Source organism: Oncorhynchus masou, chromosome 31 (assembly GCF_036934945.1).
Source record: "Oncorhynchus masou masou isolate Uvic2021 chromosome 31, UVic_Omas_1.1, whole genome shotgun sequence".
Lineage (NCBI taxonomy): Eukaryota > Metazoa > Chordata > Actinopteri > Salmoniformes > Salmonidae > Oncorhynchus > Oncorhynchus masou.
The window spans coordinates 32,508,164-32,527,535 of record NC_088242.1 but is presented as its reverse complement, the minus strand read 5'-3'; the positions used below and the strand labels follow the sequence as shown (position 1 = coordinate 32,527,535).

The window sequence follows — 19,372 nt, the reverse complement described above, 5'->3', positions numbered from 1 at the left end:
TCCTTGTGATTTGAAGACAAATAATGAAGAGAAATTATAAACATGAAATACCTCGGACCCCACTTTGAGAACCCATGCTCAAGAGGACCTGTCTATTATTGGCCACAGGAGGTCGCTGTAAGCTCATGATTAGTAGCAGACATCCTCCGACTGTCCCTGTGTGAGTTAATGGCTCCTCCTGTTTGATATAGAGACAGAGCTGGTAGAGAGCTGTGCAGGAGGGAGCAGTCCGAAAAAACAAACTACACCTCGGGTAGCTAGCTAGCGAGGTGGGTGGTTTGAGAGAGACCGGCGCACTGGGTTGTAGTCGAGGCCTGGTGTTAAAGCGCAAAGTGGACGGTCGAGGAAAGCGTTTTGTATTTTAACAACCGACTCCCCAAATGAACTCCGTCAGAGCCACCAACCGGAGACCCAGGCGAGTCTCAAGGCCGCGCCCGGTGCAGCCCGACCAGAACGAGGGCGACCGAGGTGAGAGGGACCACGGTCAGAGTACTGTGGGGACTGTAGTCGTGTCAGGGCGGCAAGGTTCCACTGTGACCCCCAACCTCAGCTGTCTGGGTGTTATTTAGGAAAAGCCGACGCTTGTAGCTTTTTGGCCCGGGCCAGGCCGCGCTTTGTTTGGCTTGAGTGCCTGTGGCTACCAGTGGGGCTTGGGGTAACGACGTTAGTGAGTGCTTTGCCTGTGTAGCTAGTAAGGTGATTAGCCCAAACTACGCAACCATAACGACGACCATGGCGGAACCACAGTGACCACATTTTTATATATATTTGTTCCGACTTTGCCAGGACGTGTCATCATGGTCATGGCAGTAACGTTACCAGCTCACTAAAAGGTTAGCTATTAGCTGTAACGCTTCGGACGAAATTAATCTGCGTTGCGTTTTTGGACTGCCATTTTGGGGTGTGTTAGCCAGTCGCCATCCTCCAGCAAAGTTAGTTAACCTTACTAGCCAACTGATATGAATATATTATCCGCAATTTAGACGGGTTCATTTTCCTGCTAACGTTAAGCAGTCGGCAGCGAACGGTAGATAACTGCGCGGATCACATTCATCGGCTACCGTTAGTTATTTAATTTACCTAACTAGCTAGTTAGTGAACTACTAGTTCAATCTAGCTAAAAATTTGTGTCTGACCGATCGCTAACGTTAGCTGGCTAGCTGTATGTTTGTTTACACGACGGATTTACGAGCTAGTTAGCTCCGTAACTAAAGTTAGTTGTGTTTTGACTCTGGTCGCCCGCGGTAAAAATCTGCGGCCAGGTTACCTACAGGTCAACTGTTCAGGGCTGTGACTTTTAGTATCAGTGTGACGGGGCAGAGGCCGGTGTCCAGCTAGAGAAGGGAATGGTATTGTAGGGCTCTGTTGGGCGGCAGGGACACATCTGTGGTTGTCAATCACCAACCTTTGTCTGTCAGCCACACACACAGCCCTGCAAAACGACAGCCAGTCCCTGTCATTATATGCAGTCAATCAAACACAACCACGACACCCAGTCTGTGAATGTCCTGAAAGCGTTTTGATAAAAGGCGAACTAGAATGCCAGTGATCAGCTGTCATTATTAACCTGTGTTTTGTAATCAGTCTGTACTCCCCTACCAACTGCAGTACAGTAGATATCTGTGTGGGTGGATGGTGTTTAAATGTCATCTGCCTGACGGTGTTTGTCTGTCGAACTGCAGAGAGAGGATGCTGCCAGTCAGTTGAACTGTGCTGAAAGAGAAGACGTTTCTTTGTGCTGTATCTGTCAGACTGTGTTCTGACTGTGTCCTCTGTGTCCAGCAGATGAGGAGGCTCCAGCTGCAGCAGCGGAGGTGGCTGTGGAGGAGTCCGGGCCTGCAGCTGGGAACAGCCCCTACCAGCTCCGACGCAAGTCTCTATTGCCCAAGAGAACAGCCTCCAGTACTGCAGTGGCCTGTCCCAGCAAGACTGCTATGGAGGTCAGAGAGAGAGAGAGCACCTTTTCTGTGCTTGTTCACTTTCCTTAATTGGTTTATAAGGAGAGGACTGGTTTTTGAAACGTGGTGTATACTCCCACTAGCACCAGTGTATATTTCAGGCGAAAGGTAGACAGTGTAGTTGAGTGAGACAGAATGTTTAAGTGTGTGTGTCTCAGTCACGTCACTGGGGAAGGTAGCAGTGTGTGTTGCTGATGTGTGTTATTCTGACACAGGGAGCATCCACCTCAACAACTGAACCCTTCGGCCACCGAGCCAAACGGGCCAGAGTCTCCGGCAAAAGCCACGACCTGCCAGGTAACAATGTGTGTGTAGGTGTACAAGTCACGGATGTGACGTGTCTGCATGGCTCTTTCTACATCTGTGTATGCATCATCTGTTAATGCTAAGTGAAACTGTGCGTGTGTGTGTGTAGCGGCTCCAGCAGAGCAGTACCTGCAGCAGAAGCTTCCAGATGAGGTGGTTCTGAAGATCTTCTCATACCTCCTGGAGCAGGACCTCTGTCAAACTGCCTGTGTCTGCAAACGCTTCAGCCAGTTAGCCAACGACCCTATACTCTGGTACACACAGACACCCTTCTGTGATCCTATACTGAAGGAACACAAACATACATAAACCGAACCTATATTTTTTGGCCCGTTATAGTTAACTGACATGTCACCAAAAACAATCTAGTCGCTATCGACCATTACTGGTCCATACTGTTACTTTGTGCAAAACCCTTTATGCCCGGGGGGGTTGACATTTGCCCTCTGTGTGTCCAGGAAGCGTCTGTACATGGAGGTGTTTGAGTACACACGTCCCATGATGCACCCTGAGCCAGGAAAGTTCTACCAGGTCAGCCCTGAGGAACACGACCACCCCAATCCCTGGAAGGACAGCTTCCAACAACTGGTGGGTAAAGTGTGTGTAGTTAGATAAGCGTTGTGTTAATGTTATTTTAACTTTGTTTTAACATTTTTGCAGTATAAAGGAGCCCATGTGAAGCCAGGCTTTGCTGAACATTTTTACAGCAACCCTGGGAGGTACAAAGGCAGGGAGAATATGCTGGTAAGACACATGTGCGCACACACTCATGGTCCATTGAAAATACATTTTCATTATGGCTGCCCGTCGGCTCCAATTTTGCGTAACCGTGTTTCTGTGTTTCCAGTACTATGACACAATAGAGGATGCATTAGGAGGGGTGCAGGAGGCTCATTTTGAAGGGCTGATCTTCGTGCACTCTGGGATCTACACTGATGAGTGGATCTACATCGAGTCCCCCATCACCATGATCGGCGCAGGTATTGTGTGTGGTCTGTCTGTGCGTGTGTCTTGCTCTTTCCAGTCTGTGTATGTATGCTCTACTACTTATGGTAGAAACAGACTTTCTTTTTGTGTGTATGTAGCTCCGGGTAAGGTGTCTGATAAGGTGGTGATTGAGAACACCAGAGACTCAACGTTTGTCTTCATGGAAGGATCAGAGGACGCCTACGTGGGATACATGACTATCAGGGTACGCTGCAAACACAGACCCAGCAAACACAGACCCCATTACACACACACCTCCCCTCTAACCTCCTGTGTTTCCTATACAGTTTAACCCAGATGATAAGTCGGCTCAGCACCACAATGCCCACCACTGTCTGGAGATCACTGTCAACTGTTCTCCCAACATAGACCACTGTATCATCAGATCTACCTGCACAGGTAATGCAAACAGTCTGCAGTTGGGCATGTTTGTTTCTCCTGTGAATAATGTAGTTCAGGGTTCCCTTTTTATTTATTTATACACTACCGGTCAAAAGTTTTAGAACACCTACTCATTCAAGGGTTTTTCTCTATTTCTGCATTGTGGAATAATAGTGAAGACATCAACTTTGAAATAACACATGGAATCATGTAGTAACCAAAAAAGAGTTAAACAAATCCAAATATATTTGAGATTCTTCAAATAGCCACCCTTTGCGTTGATGACAGCTTTGCACAGTCTTGGCACAGTCATGGCATTCTCTCAACCAGCTTCATGAGGTAGTCACCTGGAATGCATTTCAATTAACAGGTGTGCCTAGTTAAGTTAATTTGTGGAATTTAATTTTTTTTGTTGAGCCAATCAGTTGTGTTGTGACAAGGTAGGGATGGTTTACAGAAGATAGCCCTATTTGGTAAAAGACCAAGTCCATATTATAGCAAGAACAGCTTAAATAAGCAAAGAGAAACAACAGTCCATCATTACTTTAACACATGAAGGTCAGTCAATATGGAACATTTCAAGAACTTTAAAAGTTTGTTCAAGTGCACTCGCAAAAACCATCAAGCGCTATGATGAAACTGACTCTCATGAGGACCGCCACAGGAATGGAAGACCCAGAGTAACCTCTGCTGCAGAGGATATGTTCATTTGAGTTACCAGCTTCAGAAATTGCAGCCCAAATAAATGCTTCGCAGTGTTCAAGTAACAGACACATCTCAACATCAAATGTTCAGAGGAGACTGTGAATCAGGCCTTTGTGGTCGAATTGCTGCAAAGAAACCCCTACTAAAGGACACCAATAAGAAGAGACTTGCTTGGGCCAAAAAACACATGCAATGGACATTTGTCCTTTGGTTTGGAGTCCAAATTGGAGGTTTTTGGTTCCAACTGCCGTGTCTTTGTGAGATGCGTTGTGGGTGAACGGATTATCTCTGCATTTTTGGTTCCCACCGTAAAGCATGGAGGAGGTGGTGTGGGGGTGCTTTGCTGGTGACACTGTCGGTGATTTATTTAGAAGGCACACTTAATTAAACAGTATGGCTACCACAGCATTCTGCAGCCATCCCATCTGGTTTGCGTTTAGTGGGACTATCCTTTGTTTTTCAACAGGACAATGAGCCAACACAACTCCAGGCTGTGTAAGGGCTATTTGACCAAGAAGGAGAGTGATGGTGTGCTGCATCAGATGACCTGGCCTCCACAACCCCACAACCTTAACCAAATTGAGATGGTTTGGGATGAGTCAGACCACAGAGTGAAGGAAAAGCAGCCAACAAGTGCTCAGCATACAGTTGAAGTTGGAAGTTTACATAAACTCAGGTTGGAGTCATTAAAACTCGTTTTTCAACCACTCAACAAGAAATTTGTGAACTATGGTTTTGGCAAGTCAGTTAGGACATCTACTTTGTGCATGACACAAGTAATTTTTCCAACAATTGTTTACATACAGATTATTTCACTTATAATTCAATATCACAATTCCAGTGGGTCAGAAGTTTACATGCACTAATTTGACTGTGCCTTTAAACAGCTTGGAACATTCCAGAAAGTTATGTAATGGCTTTAGAAGCTTCTGATAGGCTAATTGACATGATTTGAGTCAATTGGAGGTGTGCCTGTGGATGTATTTCAAGGCCTACCTTAAAACTCAGTGCCTCTTTGCTTGACATTATGGGAAAATCGGAAGAAATTAGCCAAGACCTCAGGGAAAAGCCGCCTCAGGCTAGACCTCCACAAGTCTGGTTCATCCTTGGGAGCAATGTCCTCACGCCTAAAGGTACCACGTTCATCTGTACAAACATACCGCTCAGGAAGGAGATGCGTTCTGTCTCCTAGAGATGAAGGCACTTTGGTGAGAAAAGTGCAAATCAATCCCAGAACAACAGCAAAGGACCTTGTGAAGATGCTGGAGGAAACGGGTACAAAAGTATATATATCCACAGTAAAACAAGTCCTATATCGACATAACCTGAAAGGCCGCTCGGCAAGGAAGAAGCCACTGCTCCAATACCGCCATAAAAAAGCCAGACTACGGTTTGCAACTGCACATGGGGCAAAGATTGTACTTTTTGGAGAAATGTCCTCTGGTCTGATGAAACAATAATAGAACTGTTTGGCCATAATGACCATCATGTTTGGAGGAAAAAGGGGGACGCTTGTAAGGCGAAGAACACCATCCCAACCATGAAGTACAGGGGTGGCAGCATCATGTTATGGCGGTGCTTTGCTGCAGGAGGGACTGGTGCACTTCACAAAATAGATGGCATCATGAGCAAGGAAAATTATGTTGATATATTGAAGTAACATCTAAAGACATCAGTCAGGAAGTTAAAGCTTTGTCGCAAATGGGTCTTCCAAATGGACAATGACCCCAAGCATACTTCAAAGGTTGTGGCAAAATGGCTTAAGGAGAACAATGACAAGGTATAGGAGTGGCCATCACAATGCCCTGACCTCAATCCCATAGAAATGTTGTGGGCAGAACTGAAAAGGCATGTGTGAGCAAGGAGGCCTACAGAGCTGACTCAGCTCCACCAGCTCTGTCAGGAGGAATGGGCCAAAATTCACCCAACTTATTGTGTGAAGCTTGTGGAAGGCTACCAGAAATGTTTGACCCAAGTTAAACAATTTTAAAAGCAATGCTACCAAATACTAAATGAGTGTGTTAACTTCTGACCCACTGGGAATGTGATGAAAGAAATAAAAGCTGAAATAACTATTCTGACATTACCCATTCTTAAAATAAAGTGGGGTGGCGCAGTGGCTAAGGGCGCTGTACTGCAGCGCCAGCTGTGCCACCAGAGACCCTGGGTTCGCGCCCAGGCTCTGTCGCAACCGACTGGGAGGTCCGTGGGGCGACGCACAATTGGCCTAGCGTCGTCCGGGTTAGGGAGGGCTTGGCCGGTAGGGATATCCTTGTCTTATTGCGCACCAGCGACTCCTGTGGCGGGCCGGGTGCAGTGCACGCTAACCAAGGTTGCCAGGTGCACGTTGTTTCCTCTGACACATTGGTGCGGCTGGCTTCCGGGTTGGATGCACGCTGTGTTAAGAAGCAGTGCGGCTTGGTTGGGTTGTGTATCGGAGGACGCGTGACTTTCAACCTTAGTCTCTCCCGAGCAACGGGAGTTGTAGCGATAAGACAAGATAGTAGCTACTAAAACAATTGGATACCATGAAATTGGGGAGAAAGGGGGGTAAAAAAAATATATATATATGTGTGTTGATCCTAACTGACTTAAGACCGGGAATTTTTACTAAGATTAAATGTCAGGAACTGTGAAATTGAGTTTAAATGAATTTGGCTAAGGTGCATCTGACTTCAACTGTATGTGGGAACTCTTTCAAGACTGTTGGAAAAGCATACCAGGTGAAGCTGGTTGAGAGAATGCAAAGTGTGCAAAGCTGTTATCTAGGCAAGGGGTGGCTACTTTGAAGAATCTCAAATACACTGCTCAAAAAAATAAAAGTAACACTTAAATGTAAATGTAAGTCATTTGGCAGACGCTCTTATCCAGAGCGACTTACAAATTGGTGAATTCACCTTATGACATCCAGTGGAACAGCCACTTTACAATAGTGCATCTAAATCATTTAAGGGGGGGTGAGAAGGATTACTTTATCCTATCCTAGGTATTCCTTAAAGAGGTGGGGCCGTACGCACCATACATTCTGTAGCACACAATGTAACTCCAAGTCAATCACACTTCTGTGAAATCAAACTGTCCACTTAGGAAGCAACACTGATTGACAATAAATTTCACATGCTGTTGTGCAAATGGAATAGACAACAGGTGGAAATTTTAGGCAATTAGCAAGACACCCCCAATAAAGGAATGGTTCTGCAGGTGGTGACTACAGACCACTTTTCAGTTCCTATGCTTCCTGGCTGATGTTTTGGTCACTTTTTAATGCTGGCGGTGCTTTCACTCTAGTGGTAGCATGAGGCGGAGTCTACAACCCACACAAGTGGCTCAGGTAGTGCAGCTCATCCAGGATGGGACATCAATGCGAGCTGTGGCAAGACTGTTTGCTGTGTCTGTCAGCGTAGTGTCCAGAGCATGGAGGCGCTACCAGGAGACAGGCCAAGTACATCAGGAGACGTGGAGGAGGCCGTAGGAGTGCAACAACCCAGCAGCAGGACCGTTACCTCCGCCTTTGTGCAAGGAGGAGCACTGCCAGAGCCCTGCAAAATGACCTCCAGCAGGCCACAAATGTGCGTGTGTCTGCTCAAACGGTCAGAAACAGACTCCTTGAGGGTGGTATGAGGGCCTGAGGTGGGGGTTGTGCTTACAGCCCAACACCGTGCAGGACGTTTGGCATTTGCCAGAGAACACCAAGATTGGCAAATTCGCCACTGGCGCCCTGTGCTCTTCACAGATGAAAGCAGGTTCACACTGAGCACATGTGACAGACGGGAGACGACGTGGAGAACGTTCTGCTGCCTGCTATATCCTCCAGCATGACCGGTTGGCGGTGGGTCAGTCATGGTGTGGGGTGGCATTTCTTTGGGGGCCACACAGCCCTCCATGTGCTCGCCAGAGGTAGCCTGACTGCCATTAGGTACCAAGATGAGATCCTCAGACCCCTTGTGAGACCATATGCTGGTGCGGTTGGCCCTGGGTTCCTCCTAATGCAAGACAATGCTAGACTTCATGTGGCTGGAGTGTGTCAGCAGTTCCTGCAAGAGGAAGGCATTGATGCTATGGACTGACCCGCCCGTTCCCCAGACCTGAATCCAATTGAGCACATCTGGGACATCATGTCTCGCTCCATCCACCAACGCCACGTTGCACCACAGACTGTCCAGGAGTTGGCAGATGCTTTAGTCCAGGTCTGGGAGGAGATCCCTCAGGAGACCATCCGCCACCTCATCAGGAGCATGCCCAGGCGTTGTAGGGAGGTCATACAGGCACGTGGAGGCCACACACACTACTGAGCCTCATTTTGACTTGTTTTAAGGACATTACATCAAAGTTGGATCAGCCTGTAGTGTGGTTTTCCACTTTAATTTTGAGTGTGACTCCAAATCCAGACCTCCATGGGTTGATACATTTGATTTCCATTGATAATTTTTGTGTGATTTTGTTGTCAGCACATTCAGCTATGTAAAGAAAAAAGTATTTAATAAAAATATTTCATTCATTTAGATCTAGGATGTGTTATTTTAGTGTTCCCTTTTATTTTTTTGAGCAGTGTATAAAATGTATTTTGGTTTGTTTTAACACTTTTCTTTTGGCTACTACATGATTCCATTCGTGTTATTTCATAGTTTTGATGTCTTCAATATAAAATAATCCAAATAAAAGGCCTTGAATGAGTAGGTGTTCTAAAACTTTTAACTGGTAGTGTGTATTACAACAAAAAATACACTTTCTGGACATAAGACTTAGAGGAAATCAGCTCCAAATGATTTTCATTTTTGGTGTCTGTTCTAAAATATTCCCACGCTTAGTGAGATATGGGATTGTATATACATGTAATCAAGGTTTGAAATGATGTTTTGGTCAAATATATCTGTTTGGGCTTATTGCGGGGAATTTGCATTCTACAAAAAAAATGTAATTATTTTCTGTCCTCCAGACCAGCTGCTCAAGAAGAATTAGGCCTGTGGCTGAATCTAGTTGATGATCCCTGATGTAGGTTGTCTCCAGTGGGGCATGTCGGGTAATGTAGTTTGTCCCTATTCTAGTTGGCTCGGCTGTCTGTGTGAGCGGCCAGGGGGCGTGTCCTAGCATCAAACACTGCAACATCAGCGACTGTGAGAACGTTGGACTTTACATCACCGACCATGCACAGGTAAATGCACACTTCATCACTGACCATGCACACACATCACTAACCACACTTAAACACCCTCTCTGACTGTGTATTCCTGCATGGTATCTATGACAATAATGTGATAATGTATTACAGGGTATCTATGAGGATAATGAGATCAGTAATAATGCATTGGCGGGAATCTGGGTAAAAAACCACGGCAACCCCATCATCAGACGGAACCACATCCACCACGGCCGAGATGTAGGAGTCTTCACCTTCGACCATGGAATGGTATCTCACTTTGACCTTTAACGTCAAACCTCTTACAACTGATTTCCACAGCCACGGTCAAAATTGGCTATATTGTCAAAATGTATGGAAACAACAATTTGCTTTTTGATCTTAACAGAAAAATCCACCCAAAAACTCTTGGTATTTGTTTCATTCGTTAATTGCAAAACGCAGCATCAAATGATTATTTTGGAAGTAACATATCTTAAACTTGATTGCTGACATGCAAAACATTTTGGGACTATATAAAAAATGGACTAATGAAACAAATGGCAAAATACAGTTTTTGGGTGGTGTTTTCCTTTAAGGTTAGGCGTAAGGTTAGCTGTGTGGTTAAGGTTAGGTTTAAAATACCATTTTAAGATGCATTTCATAAAAATGCATGGTTTATGATTTTGTAGCTGTGGAAGCTAGTGACAGCCTTTACCTCTCACCCATCATTTTGGAGATCTTTACAGTTGTGCTGAACATGGTGATAGTATCGCTCTCTCTCTCCTTCTCCCCCAGGGTTATTTTGAGAGTTGTAACATCCACCGGAATCGCATAGCAGGCTTTGAAGTGAAGGCGTATGCTAACCCTACAGTGGTTCGCTGTGAGATCCACCATGGCCAAACAGGGGGAATCTATGTGCATGAGAAAGGACGGGGACAGTTCATAGAAAACAAGATCTACGCCAACAACTTCGCTGGAGTCTGGATCACCTCCAACAGTGACCCTACGATACGGTACACACACACAATCAGTGGTGTCGAGCACTTAAGTAAAATTACTTTAAAGTACTAATGCGTCGTTTTTGGGGGGGTACTTAACTATTTATATTTTTGACAACTTTATTTTTCTCTACTACATTCCTAAACAAAATAATGTACTTTTTACTCCATACATTTTCACTGACTCTCAAAAGTTTATTACATTTTGAATGCTTAGCAAAAATGGTCAAATTCACCCAGTTATCAAGAGAACATCCCTGGTCCTAATGATTTGTATTGCTTTCAAATAGGCACATTCTTCGCCTCTCCCCTGCAACTCCTCCCCAGGTCCTTAGTGTACAAGAGAAAGTATTGCATTATGTTTTCTGTCAGTATACCTGGTAAAATAACGGTTTATAAACCACTCTAAGGGGGGGCCCTATAAAACCCCAATTCTGTTGTATATTTTCCTAAAATATGTTTCCTCTTTTGTTTTAGATTTGTTTTTTTACTCTCAAAATTACAATTGTTCATAAAGAAAGAACAAAATTGAATGTTCTGAGTTCATGTCAATGCTTAAATCACATCAGAAGACTAGTTTTCCTCCAGACCCCCACAAATATCAAATAGATGAGTGTAATTCTGCATCTAGCCCTTTTTTAATTGCGCATCTAGCGAGTGAGGAATGTACCATCTGTGAAGGTTCTGTACTGCTGCCGCTGATTTCATGGCAAAGTTCGCAAATAATATATTTAAAATTTTATTTTACCTTTATTTTACTAGGCAAGTCAGTTAACGTCTTGCATCGAGCAATCCCGGATCCGGGATCCTATTTATAGCCTCAAGCTCATTAGCGTAACGCAAAGTTAACTATTCATGAAAATCGCAAATGAAATTAAATAAATATATTTGCTCTCAAGCTTAGACTTTTGTTAACAACACTGTCATCTCAGATTTTCAAAATATGCTTTTCAACCATAGCTAAACAAGCATTTATGTAAGAGTATTGATAGCTAGCATAGCTATAAGCCTAGAATTTATCCAGCAACATTTTCACAAAAACAAGAAAATCATTCAAATATAATCATTTACCTTTGAAGAACTTCAGATAAGGAGACTCTGTTAGATAGCAGTTAGATAGCAAATGTTCAGTTTTTCAAAAAATATTATTTGTGTAGGACAAATCGCTTCGTTTTGTTCACGTTTGGCTTTGAAAAAAACCTGTATCCAGTTATAGCCTCAAGCTCATTAGCATAACGTAACGTTAACCATTTATGAAAATTGCAAATGAAATGAAATAAATATGCTATCTCTCAAGCTTAGCCTTTTCTTAACAACACTGTCATCTCAGATTTTCAAAATATGCTTTTCAACCATAGTATTGATAGCTAGCGTAGCATTTAGCGTAGCATTTAGCAGGCAACATTTGCACAAAAACCAGAAAAGGATTCAAATAAAATAATTTACCTTTGAAGAACTTCGGATGTTTTCAATGAGGAGACTCTGTTACATAGCAAATGTTCAGTTTTTCCTGAAAGATTCTTTGTGTAGGAGAAATCGCTCCGTTTTGTACATCACGTTTGGGTACCAAAAAAAAACTAAAATGCAGTCATCAAAACAGCAAACTTTTTTCCAAATTAACTCCATAATATCGACTGAAACACGGCAAACGCTGTTTAGAATCAATCCTCAAGGTGTTTTTCACATATCTATTCATTGATATATCGTTCGTGGAAGCCTGCTTTCTTCTCTGAATCCCATGGAAAAATACTTGCAGCTGAGGTTTGCGCACCAATTTCGGTGCAGGACACCGGGCGGACACCTGGTAAATGTGGTCTCTTATGGTCAATCTTCCAATGATATGCCTACAAATACGTCACAATGCTGCAGACACCTTGGGGAAACGATAGATCGGGCAGGCTCATTCCTTGCGCATTCACAGCCATATAAGGAGACAATGAAAAACAGAGCCTCAAAAATCCTGCTCATTTCCTGTTTGAAGTTTCATCTTGGTTTCGCCTGTAGCATCAGTTCTGGGGCACTCACAGATAATATCTTTGCAGTTTTGGAAACGTCAGTGTTTTCTTTCCAAAGCTGTCAATTATATGCATAGTCGAGCATCTTTTTGTGACAAAATATTGTGCTTAAAATGGGCACGTTTTTTTTATCCAATAATGAAATAGCGCCCCTATAGATTCAAGAGGTTAAGAACAAATTCTTATTTTCAATGACGGCCTAGGAACAGTGGGTTAACTGCCTGTTCAGGGGCAGAACGACAGATTTGCACCTTGTCAGCTCGGGGATTCGAACTTGCAACCTTTCGGTTACTAGTCCAACGCTCTAACCACTTGGCTACCGTGCGGCCCCGATTATAGATTATATAAACTCAGCACACAAAAAAGAAACGTCCTCTCACTGTTGACTGTATTTTTCAGCAAACTTAACATGTATGAATATAACAAGATTCAACAACTGAGACAAACTGAGACACGTTCCACAGACATGTGACTAACAGGTATGGAATGTGTCCCTGAACGAAGGGGGAGTCTAAATCAAAACCAACAGTCAGTATCTGGTGTGGCCACCAGCTGCATTAAGTACTGCAGTGCATCTCCTCATGGACTGTGCCAGATTTGACAGTTCTTGCTATGAGATGTTACCCCACTTTTCCACCAAGTCACCTGCAAGTTCCCGGACAGTTCCCTAGCCCTCACCCTCCGATCCAACAGGTCCCAGACGTGCTCAATGGGTTTGAGATCCGGGCTCTTTGCTGGCCATGGCAGAACACTGACATTCCTGTCTTGCAGGAAATCATTCACAGAACGAGCAGTATGGCTGGTGGCATTGTCATGCTGGAGGGTCATGTCAGGATGAGCCTGCAGGAAGGGTACAACATAAGGGAGGAGGATGTCTTCCCTGTAATGCACAGCATTGAGATGTGCGACGTTGTTGATGGTGATGTCTGATGAGGACCTGCCTTACCACAGGCCTACAAGCCCTTAGTCCAGCCTCTCTCTGCCTATTGCGGACAATCTGAGCACTGATGGAGGGATTGTGCGTTCCTGGTGTAACTCGGGCAGTTGTTGCCATCCTGTACCTGTCCCGCAGGTGGGATGTTCAGATGTACCGATCCTGTGCAGGTGTAGTTACACGTGGTCTGCCACTGCGAGGACGATCAGCTGTATTTGTCATCAACTGGCTACACACGGAGTAATAGAGCAGTGTGCACACCACACAGTGGCACTTCATTGGCTTAGGTTTCGCTTTTTAAGACAAAAGTGGCTAACCAGGGGTGGGATAATGTCGATGTTGCGTTGATTAGATAGTAGCTGAGAGCTTGCAGTGTCTAGTACTTGTAAGATTATTTTTTTTGACAGTTTGCAGTCGAACACTTAAATTGCATGTGCTTTCAGAAGTAGTTGGCCTGCGAGCTACTGGTAGTTTGCTATCGACCTGTTGGAGACCCCTGCAATAACCCCTCTCAGTATTATGGGCTGTTTGTTGACGTTCCGTTCTGTTATTCTCCAGGGGCAATGCAATCTTTAACGGTAACCAAGGGGGCGTGTACATATTTGGCGATGGGCGTGGCCTGATCGAGGGGAATGATATCCATGGCAACGCTCTGGCGGGAATCCAGATCAGAACCAATAGCTGCCCAATTGTACGCCACAACAAGATCCACGATGGACAGCATGGTGGCATCTACGTGGTAAAGACACACATACTGTTTAGATTTTTTCAGTCCTATAGATGTTGATTAAACAATCTAATCGTGTGCGTGTGTGTTTGCAGCATGAGAAGGGCCAGGGTGTGATAGAGGAAAACGAGGTGTACAGCAACACGCTGGCAGGCGTCTGGGTGACCACCGGCAGCACACCTGTCCTCCGCAGGAACCGCATCCACAGCGGCAAACAGGTAAAACACACTCCTTATCTGTTACCGTTGTTTTAAAAAAAAAACTTTCTGTGAGAATTGGAGGCCTGTCTCATTGTGTCTACATGATATATTCTGCAAAAAGTCAGATTTAACCCTCTTTATCCCTCAGGTAGGGGTGTATTTCTATGACAACGGTCATGGGGTGTTGGAAGACAACGACATCTACAATCACATGTACTCTGGCGTTCAGATACGGTACGTCCTGCCTCTTCTGTCAAATGCAGGACACAGTGGTTATAACGTTTGACTAACGTTCGATGAAGGCTTCACTAATATTGGTGGTTTTACAGAACTGGCAGCAACCCAAAGATCCGACGCAACAAGATCTGGGGAGGGCAGAACGGAGGCATTCTGGTCTACAACTCGGGTCTGGGTTTCATCGAGGACAATGAGATCTTCGACAACGCCATGGCGGGCGTGTGGATTAAGACGGACAGCAACCCCACGCTGCGGCGCAACAAGATCCACGACGGGAGAGACGGAGGCATCTGTATCTTTAACGGAGGGAGAGGTCTTCTGGAGGAGAACGATATTTTCAGGAATGCCCAGGCAGGAGTTCTGATCAGCACCAACAGCCACCCTGTGCTCCGCAAGAACCGTATCTTTGACGGCTTTGCTGCAGGTCAGCTGCCCATGTGTACACTAACTTTACCATGCTGTACTGACTGGTCAGTACTGTTACCTACTCATCCACCTGTGTTGATAATGTAATTTCCTGTCTCAGGTATCGAGATAACCAACCATGCCACGGCGACTCTGGAGGGAAACCAGATCTTCAACAACCGTTTCGGTGGCCTGTTCCTCGCCTCGGGGGTCAACGTCACCATGAAAGGTAACTAGTGCTACTGTAGCGCTAAGGGTCAGAGTATGTGAGGAGTTGGAACGATTGGAAATCTCGCTCATGGATGTTAGCGCCTTGCTTTAGCTACTGTCATGCACACGGCTCCAGCGCTCCACGTCCTTTTCAAACGCCCAGCTGAATACTGCTTCGCGCTCGCAGGAAAGAAAACTGCTGCTCCAAATTCGCGCCATTCATTAAAATCACAATTGAACACATTTATTTTTGTGACTACCTGAATGAACATAAAGGTGAATGAAAGCGGCGCATATCATTTCAAATAGGCTACATGTCATAGTAAACACTCGAAATAGGACAGGAGCCAGACAGGGAGCCTAAGAAGGAACGAAAATGAATTATTTAGGCTATATTATTTCAAGGCAATAGCCTACAAATTAATATGTTGTGAATCATTTGCGAGTGAGACACAATAGGCTGGTAGGAACAAAGCGCTCAGCATTTAAATGTTTTGTATTAAATCATTTAGTCTATACATTGCACATATAGGCTGCGACTAACTTAGAATAAAGGAAAAATGCCCTTGAATTTATTTTTAGAAACAAGCGTTTGGCCAGTCTGCGGCTTCAGGCTAATCTAGACAATGTGTCAAGAAGCGATGGTGCCTGGAGAGCCAGCCAGCAGTAGAGAATGTCCTCTCCACACTTGCAGAGCCACTGGGGATGCTAAATGTCCTTTTGGCCATCCTTGACCGGTTGGGCATCTAATCAGGCCTCCCGAATGGCACAGCATTGCATTGCTTGAGGCATCACTACAGTCCCGGGTTCGATCCTGGGCTGTGTAGCAGCGACCGGGACACCCCATGAGACACAATTGACCCAGCGCCGTCTGAGTTCGGGCATCGTTTGGCTTGCCCTGGATGTCCTTGTCCCATCGTGCTCTAGCGACTCCTGTGGTGGGCCGGGCGCATGTATGCTGACACGTCTGCCAGGTGTATGGTGTTTCCTCTGACACGTTAGTGCGGCTGGTTTCCGGGTTAAGTGAGCAGTGTGTCGAGAAGCAGTGCGGCTTGGCAGGTTTGTGTTTTTGAGAACACATGGCTCTCGACCTTTGCCTCTCCCGAGTCTGTACGGGTGTTGCAGCTATTGGACACGACTAACTACCAATTGGATAACACGAAAATGGGGTAAAAAGTAACACAAAAAAATTCCTGATCGAAACGGAAACCTCCTTGACTCAATTATGGCCTAGTATAGATAACACATAAAAAATGAACGAATTGTTTAAGATTTGATTTTTAGTTTATAAATATTTTGCTACAATGACACTTAGTTATCTACCCACCTCATTCCTTTCTTTTAGCATGTGCAAGTAGTAAGTACACCATGTTTTTGGAATATTTGTCTTTTCATATTCCACTATGATTCTTTAGTTGTGGACACTACATCACCACACTCCCTCTCTTGCTCTTGATCCTCATCTTTATAAGTTACCTTGATTTAGCACCTGCGTGTTTTATCAGTTTAATTAAAATATTTGGCAAACTCCATGACAGTAGCTAAAGCAAGAGGCACACAAGTAGACTACAAATGCATGCTGAGCCGGGTGTGACGTTAGCGCTATTGGAGCGGGCAAGAAGGCCGACACTCCAGTCAAATTGGGATCGCTCCGCTCCAGCTCCCATCCGCTCACATACTCTAAGGGCTAAAAACACTGCTATTACGTTATTGGACATTAGCCTAGCCTGTCAGCGGCACTAACGTAATGTAGCACTTGGGCTAATGCTAATATTATTTCAGTCTGTCAGTTCTTGAAATAGACCAGTGGTAGTCACTAATATTTCTGAAGGAGACACTTTTGTGAAACAATCTATATATCCTACCCTTTGGAGAAGGGGGGTTGTGGGGGGGGGGTCACGAATTCAAACGGATTCATACATGATATTTAAGATACATGGCCCATCAAGCTATTTTAATCTCTATTGTAGGACACTTGAGTGTCAGAAACAAATGTGTAATATACATTTGAGGAATCTTTTGAATATGGCCTCATTTCCATTAACTTAAAAGTTATGGCACAAGATCTGTTAAACCAGGTAATGGAAGGAAGTATAGGCTTTAATCAATTAATTTCCCCAGTCATTCTGTGCAGATTCATCACTCTACCTTCTAACGAGTCCTACACAGCTTGTGTGTGTCAGAGATGGAAACCGAGAGTCTTGGCTTTCAGGAATGGGGTCATATTCGCTAATAGCTTCAACTGTTGAAAAGCTTTAACCACATTCGTATTACCGCTTCGTTTGGCCCAGTTGCTAATAGTGGATATCGAAGGTTACTTACGTAACCACTGTTCTTTGAACTAAATCAGTGGCACATTCAGCTGACTGAGGAAAATAACTTGCACAACACATTCATTCAGATTGTTGCTGACACGCAATGACAGTTTGGCTTAAGACTATATAAAATAGGTTCTTGGTCAGAGCAGTCTCTTCCTCTCTTCCAGATAATAAGATATTGAATAATCAGGATGCCATAGAGAAAGCTGTGAGCAGAGGACAGTGTCTCTACAAGATCTCCAGCTACACCTCCTACCCCATGCACGACTTCTACAGGTACACACACTCAACTAGCCAAAGCATGACTTTCAGTTAGTTACACAGCAGTTACACCAGTGCTGATTTTCTGTGACCTATGTGTGGTGTCAAGGTGTCACACCTGCAATACGACAGACAGGAACGCCATCTGTGTGAACTGCATCAAGAAGTGTCACCAAGGACACGACGTGGAGTTTATACGGCACGATAGGTGAGTAGCGCACCAACCATTCATTACTGACTAGACGCTCCCATTTGTGGCTTGCCATGACTGTGTCTTGACTATAGAATTTTTCCTAGAATACCAGGCTGACCACTCAATTATATATTTTCCTTGTTTTGTCCTGTATTCCATGTTAACCCTCGTCTCTCTGTAGGTTTTTCTGTGACTGTGGAGCGGGAACTCTTTCCAACCCCTGTACGCTGGCTGGAGAACCAACGCATGACACAGACACACTCTACGACTCCGCTCCGCCCATAGAGTCCAACACGCTGCAGCACAACTGAACACAACACACACCCACACTACATAAACACACACCCTATAGTCTACACACATACCACACTCTGTCACACACCACTCGCAAACACTCAGAACTGTGGCCATAAGGAGGCAGAATACGGTGTTCTCAGCAGTGATGGTTATAGGGACCCTGAAGCTCAGACACTGCTGCACTGGGGGGGGGGGGGTCTCTTCTAAAGGGATTTGTCTGGTCTACTGTAATGAGAAATGGACTCTGGCGGCCACCAAATGGACGGGTAGAGTGAGCTGGAGTGGGTTATGGCTGCTCTGTTGGAGAGTGGCCAATGAGACTTCCTTTAACTGTGGCCCTTCACCTCTGCGACTCGCCACGGTCCTGGAAAACAAACTTCCTCCCCAGACCGGAAGAGGATTATATTTAGCCCCGCCCACTGAGAAAGACATTTCTGGTCCCAAGGCATTGTAGTCCTTGTGGCAACTGTTAATCGGCAGCGGATGGCTGATGGACAGCTGTACATGTACAGCTCACGGGAGAGACTGATCGAGCACTTCAGCTTTTATATTATTTTAATGCTTTCTCATGTAGTTTTGTATTTTCAAGCAAACATCTTACTGTACTTGAATGTCTTTATATATTATGTTAATTATTATTTTTTGTTAGCCCCAGGCTTGCTGCAGTAGCTCTTCATGTCCCAGTTCTTTCTGTGAAAGAGAATTGCGTTTAACACTAATGAAGACCCTCTCCAGGTTATAGATATATATAGGACCGGTGGAACAAGGTAGGTATGGCTGGCTGTTGTGCATCTGTGTGGATTGTTGTTTAGTGGGTGCATGTGTATGGTTGTGTTCATATTCAGCCACTGGAGAGGGTCAGACATGAGGTATCGGGACATGAGTAATTCTGCAGTCTCCCACCCGCTCCCAACTTCCCTCCCTGTGTATTGTGGTGACTGGCTCTTCAGGCAGCCTGGATTGTAAGCATGTGTACCATAACATCTAGACTTAATATATTGTGAAGTATTAAAAACCATTATGTAGATGCTAGTATGAATTCAAAAAGGGTTTTAATTTCCTAGAAAGAAAAAAAAGAAAGGAAACTGGTCATTTGTAAGAAAATAAAACTATTAGATCAG

The 19,372-nt window shown here is 44.7% G+C and overlaps 1 protein-coding gene across 2 annotated transcripts; it reads left to right on the top strand.

Moving 5' to 3' along the window:
* The first annotated feature begins 167 nt into the window (after positions 1-167).
* On the top strand, positions 168-19,372 carry LOC135523824 (F-box only protein 11-like). Of its 2 annotated transcripts, none has more exons than XM_064950762.1 (20): positions 168-468; positions 1,786-1,940; positions 2,174-2,255; positions 2,374-2,518; positions 2,723-2,852; positions 2,925-3,008; positions 3,112-3,244; positions 3,350-3,456; positions 3,539-3,650; positions 9,383-9,489; positions 9,607-9,744; positions 10,252-10,469; positions 13,962-14,142; positions 14,226-14,348; positions 14,479-14,564; positions 14,660-14,991; positions 15,094-15,201; positions 17,668-17,776; positions 17,871-17,969; positions 18,136-19,372. In XM_064950762.1, the coding sequence occupies exons 1-20, from the start codon at positions 381-383 to the stop codon at positions 18,263-18,265; spliced, it is 2,667 nt and encodes an 888-aa protein (XP_064806834.1). In that variant the 5' UTR covers positions 168-380; the 3' UTR covers positions 18,266-19,372. The 2 variants fall into 2 exon arrangements, with proteins under 2 accessions (XP_064806834.1, XP_064806833.1); XM_064950761.1 differs by having other exon boundaries at positions 1,783-1,940.

Bases quoted from the DNA above. Each gene is read 5' to 3' on its own strand.
- LOC135523824 (XM_064950761.1), top strand. From the start codon at position 381: ATGAACTCCGTCAGAGCCACCAACCGGAGACCCAGGCGAGTCTCAAGG. The intron at 3,457-3,538 runs GTACGCTGCAAA...TTTCCTATACAG, and splicing joins TGGGATACATGACTATCAGG to TTTAACCCAGATGATAAGTC. The intron at 17,970-18,135 runs GTGAGTAGCGCA...GTCTCTCTGTAG, and splicing joins GAGTTTATACGGCACGATAG to GTTTTTCTGTGACTGTGGAG.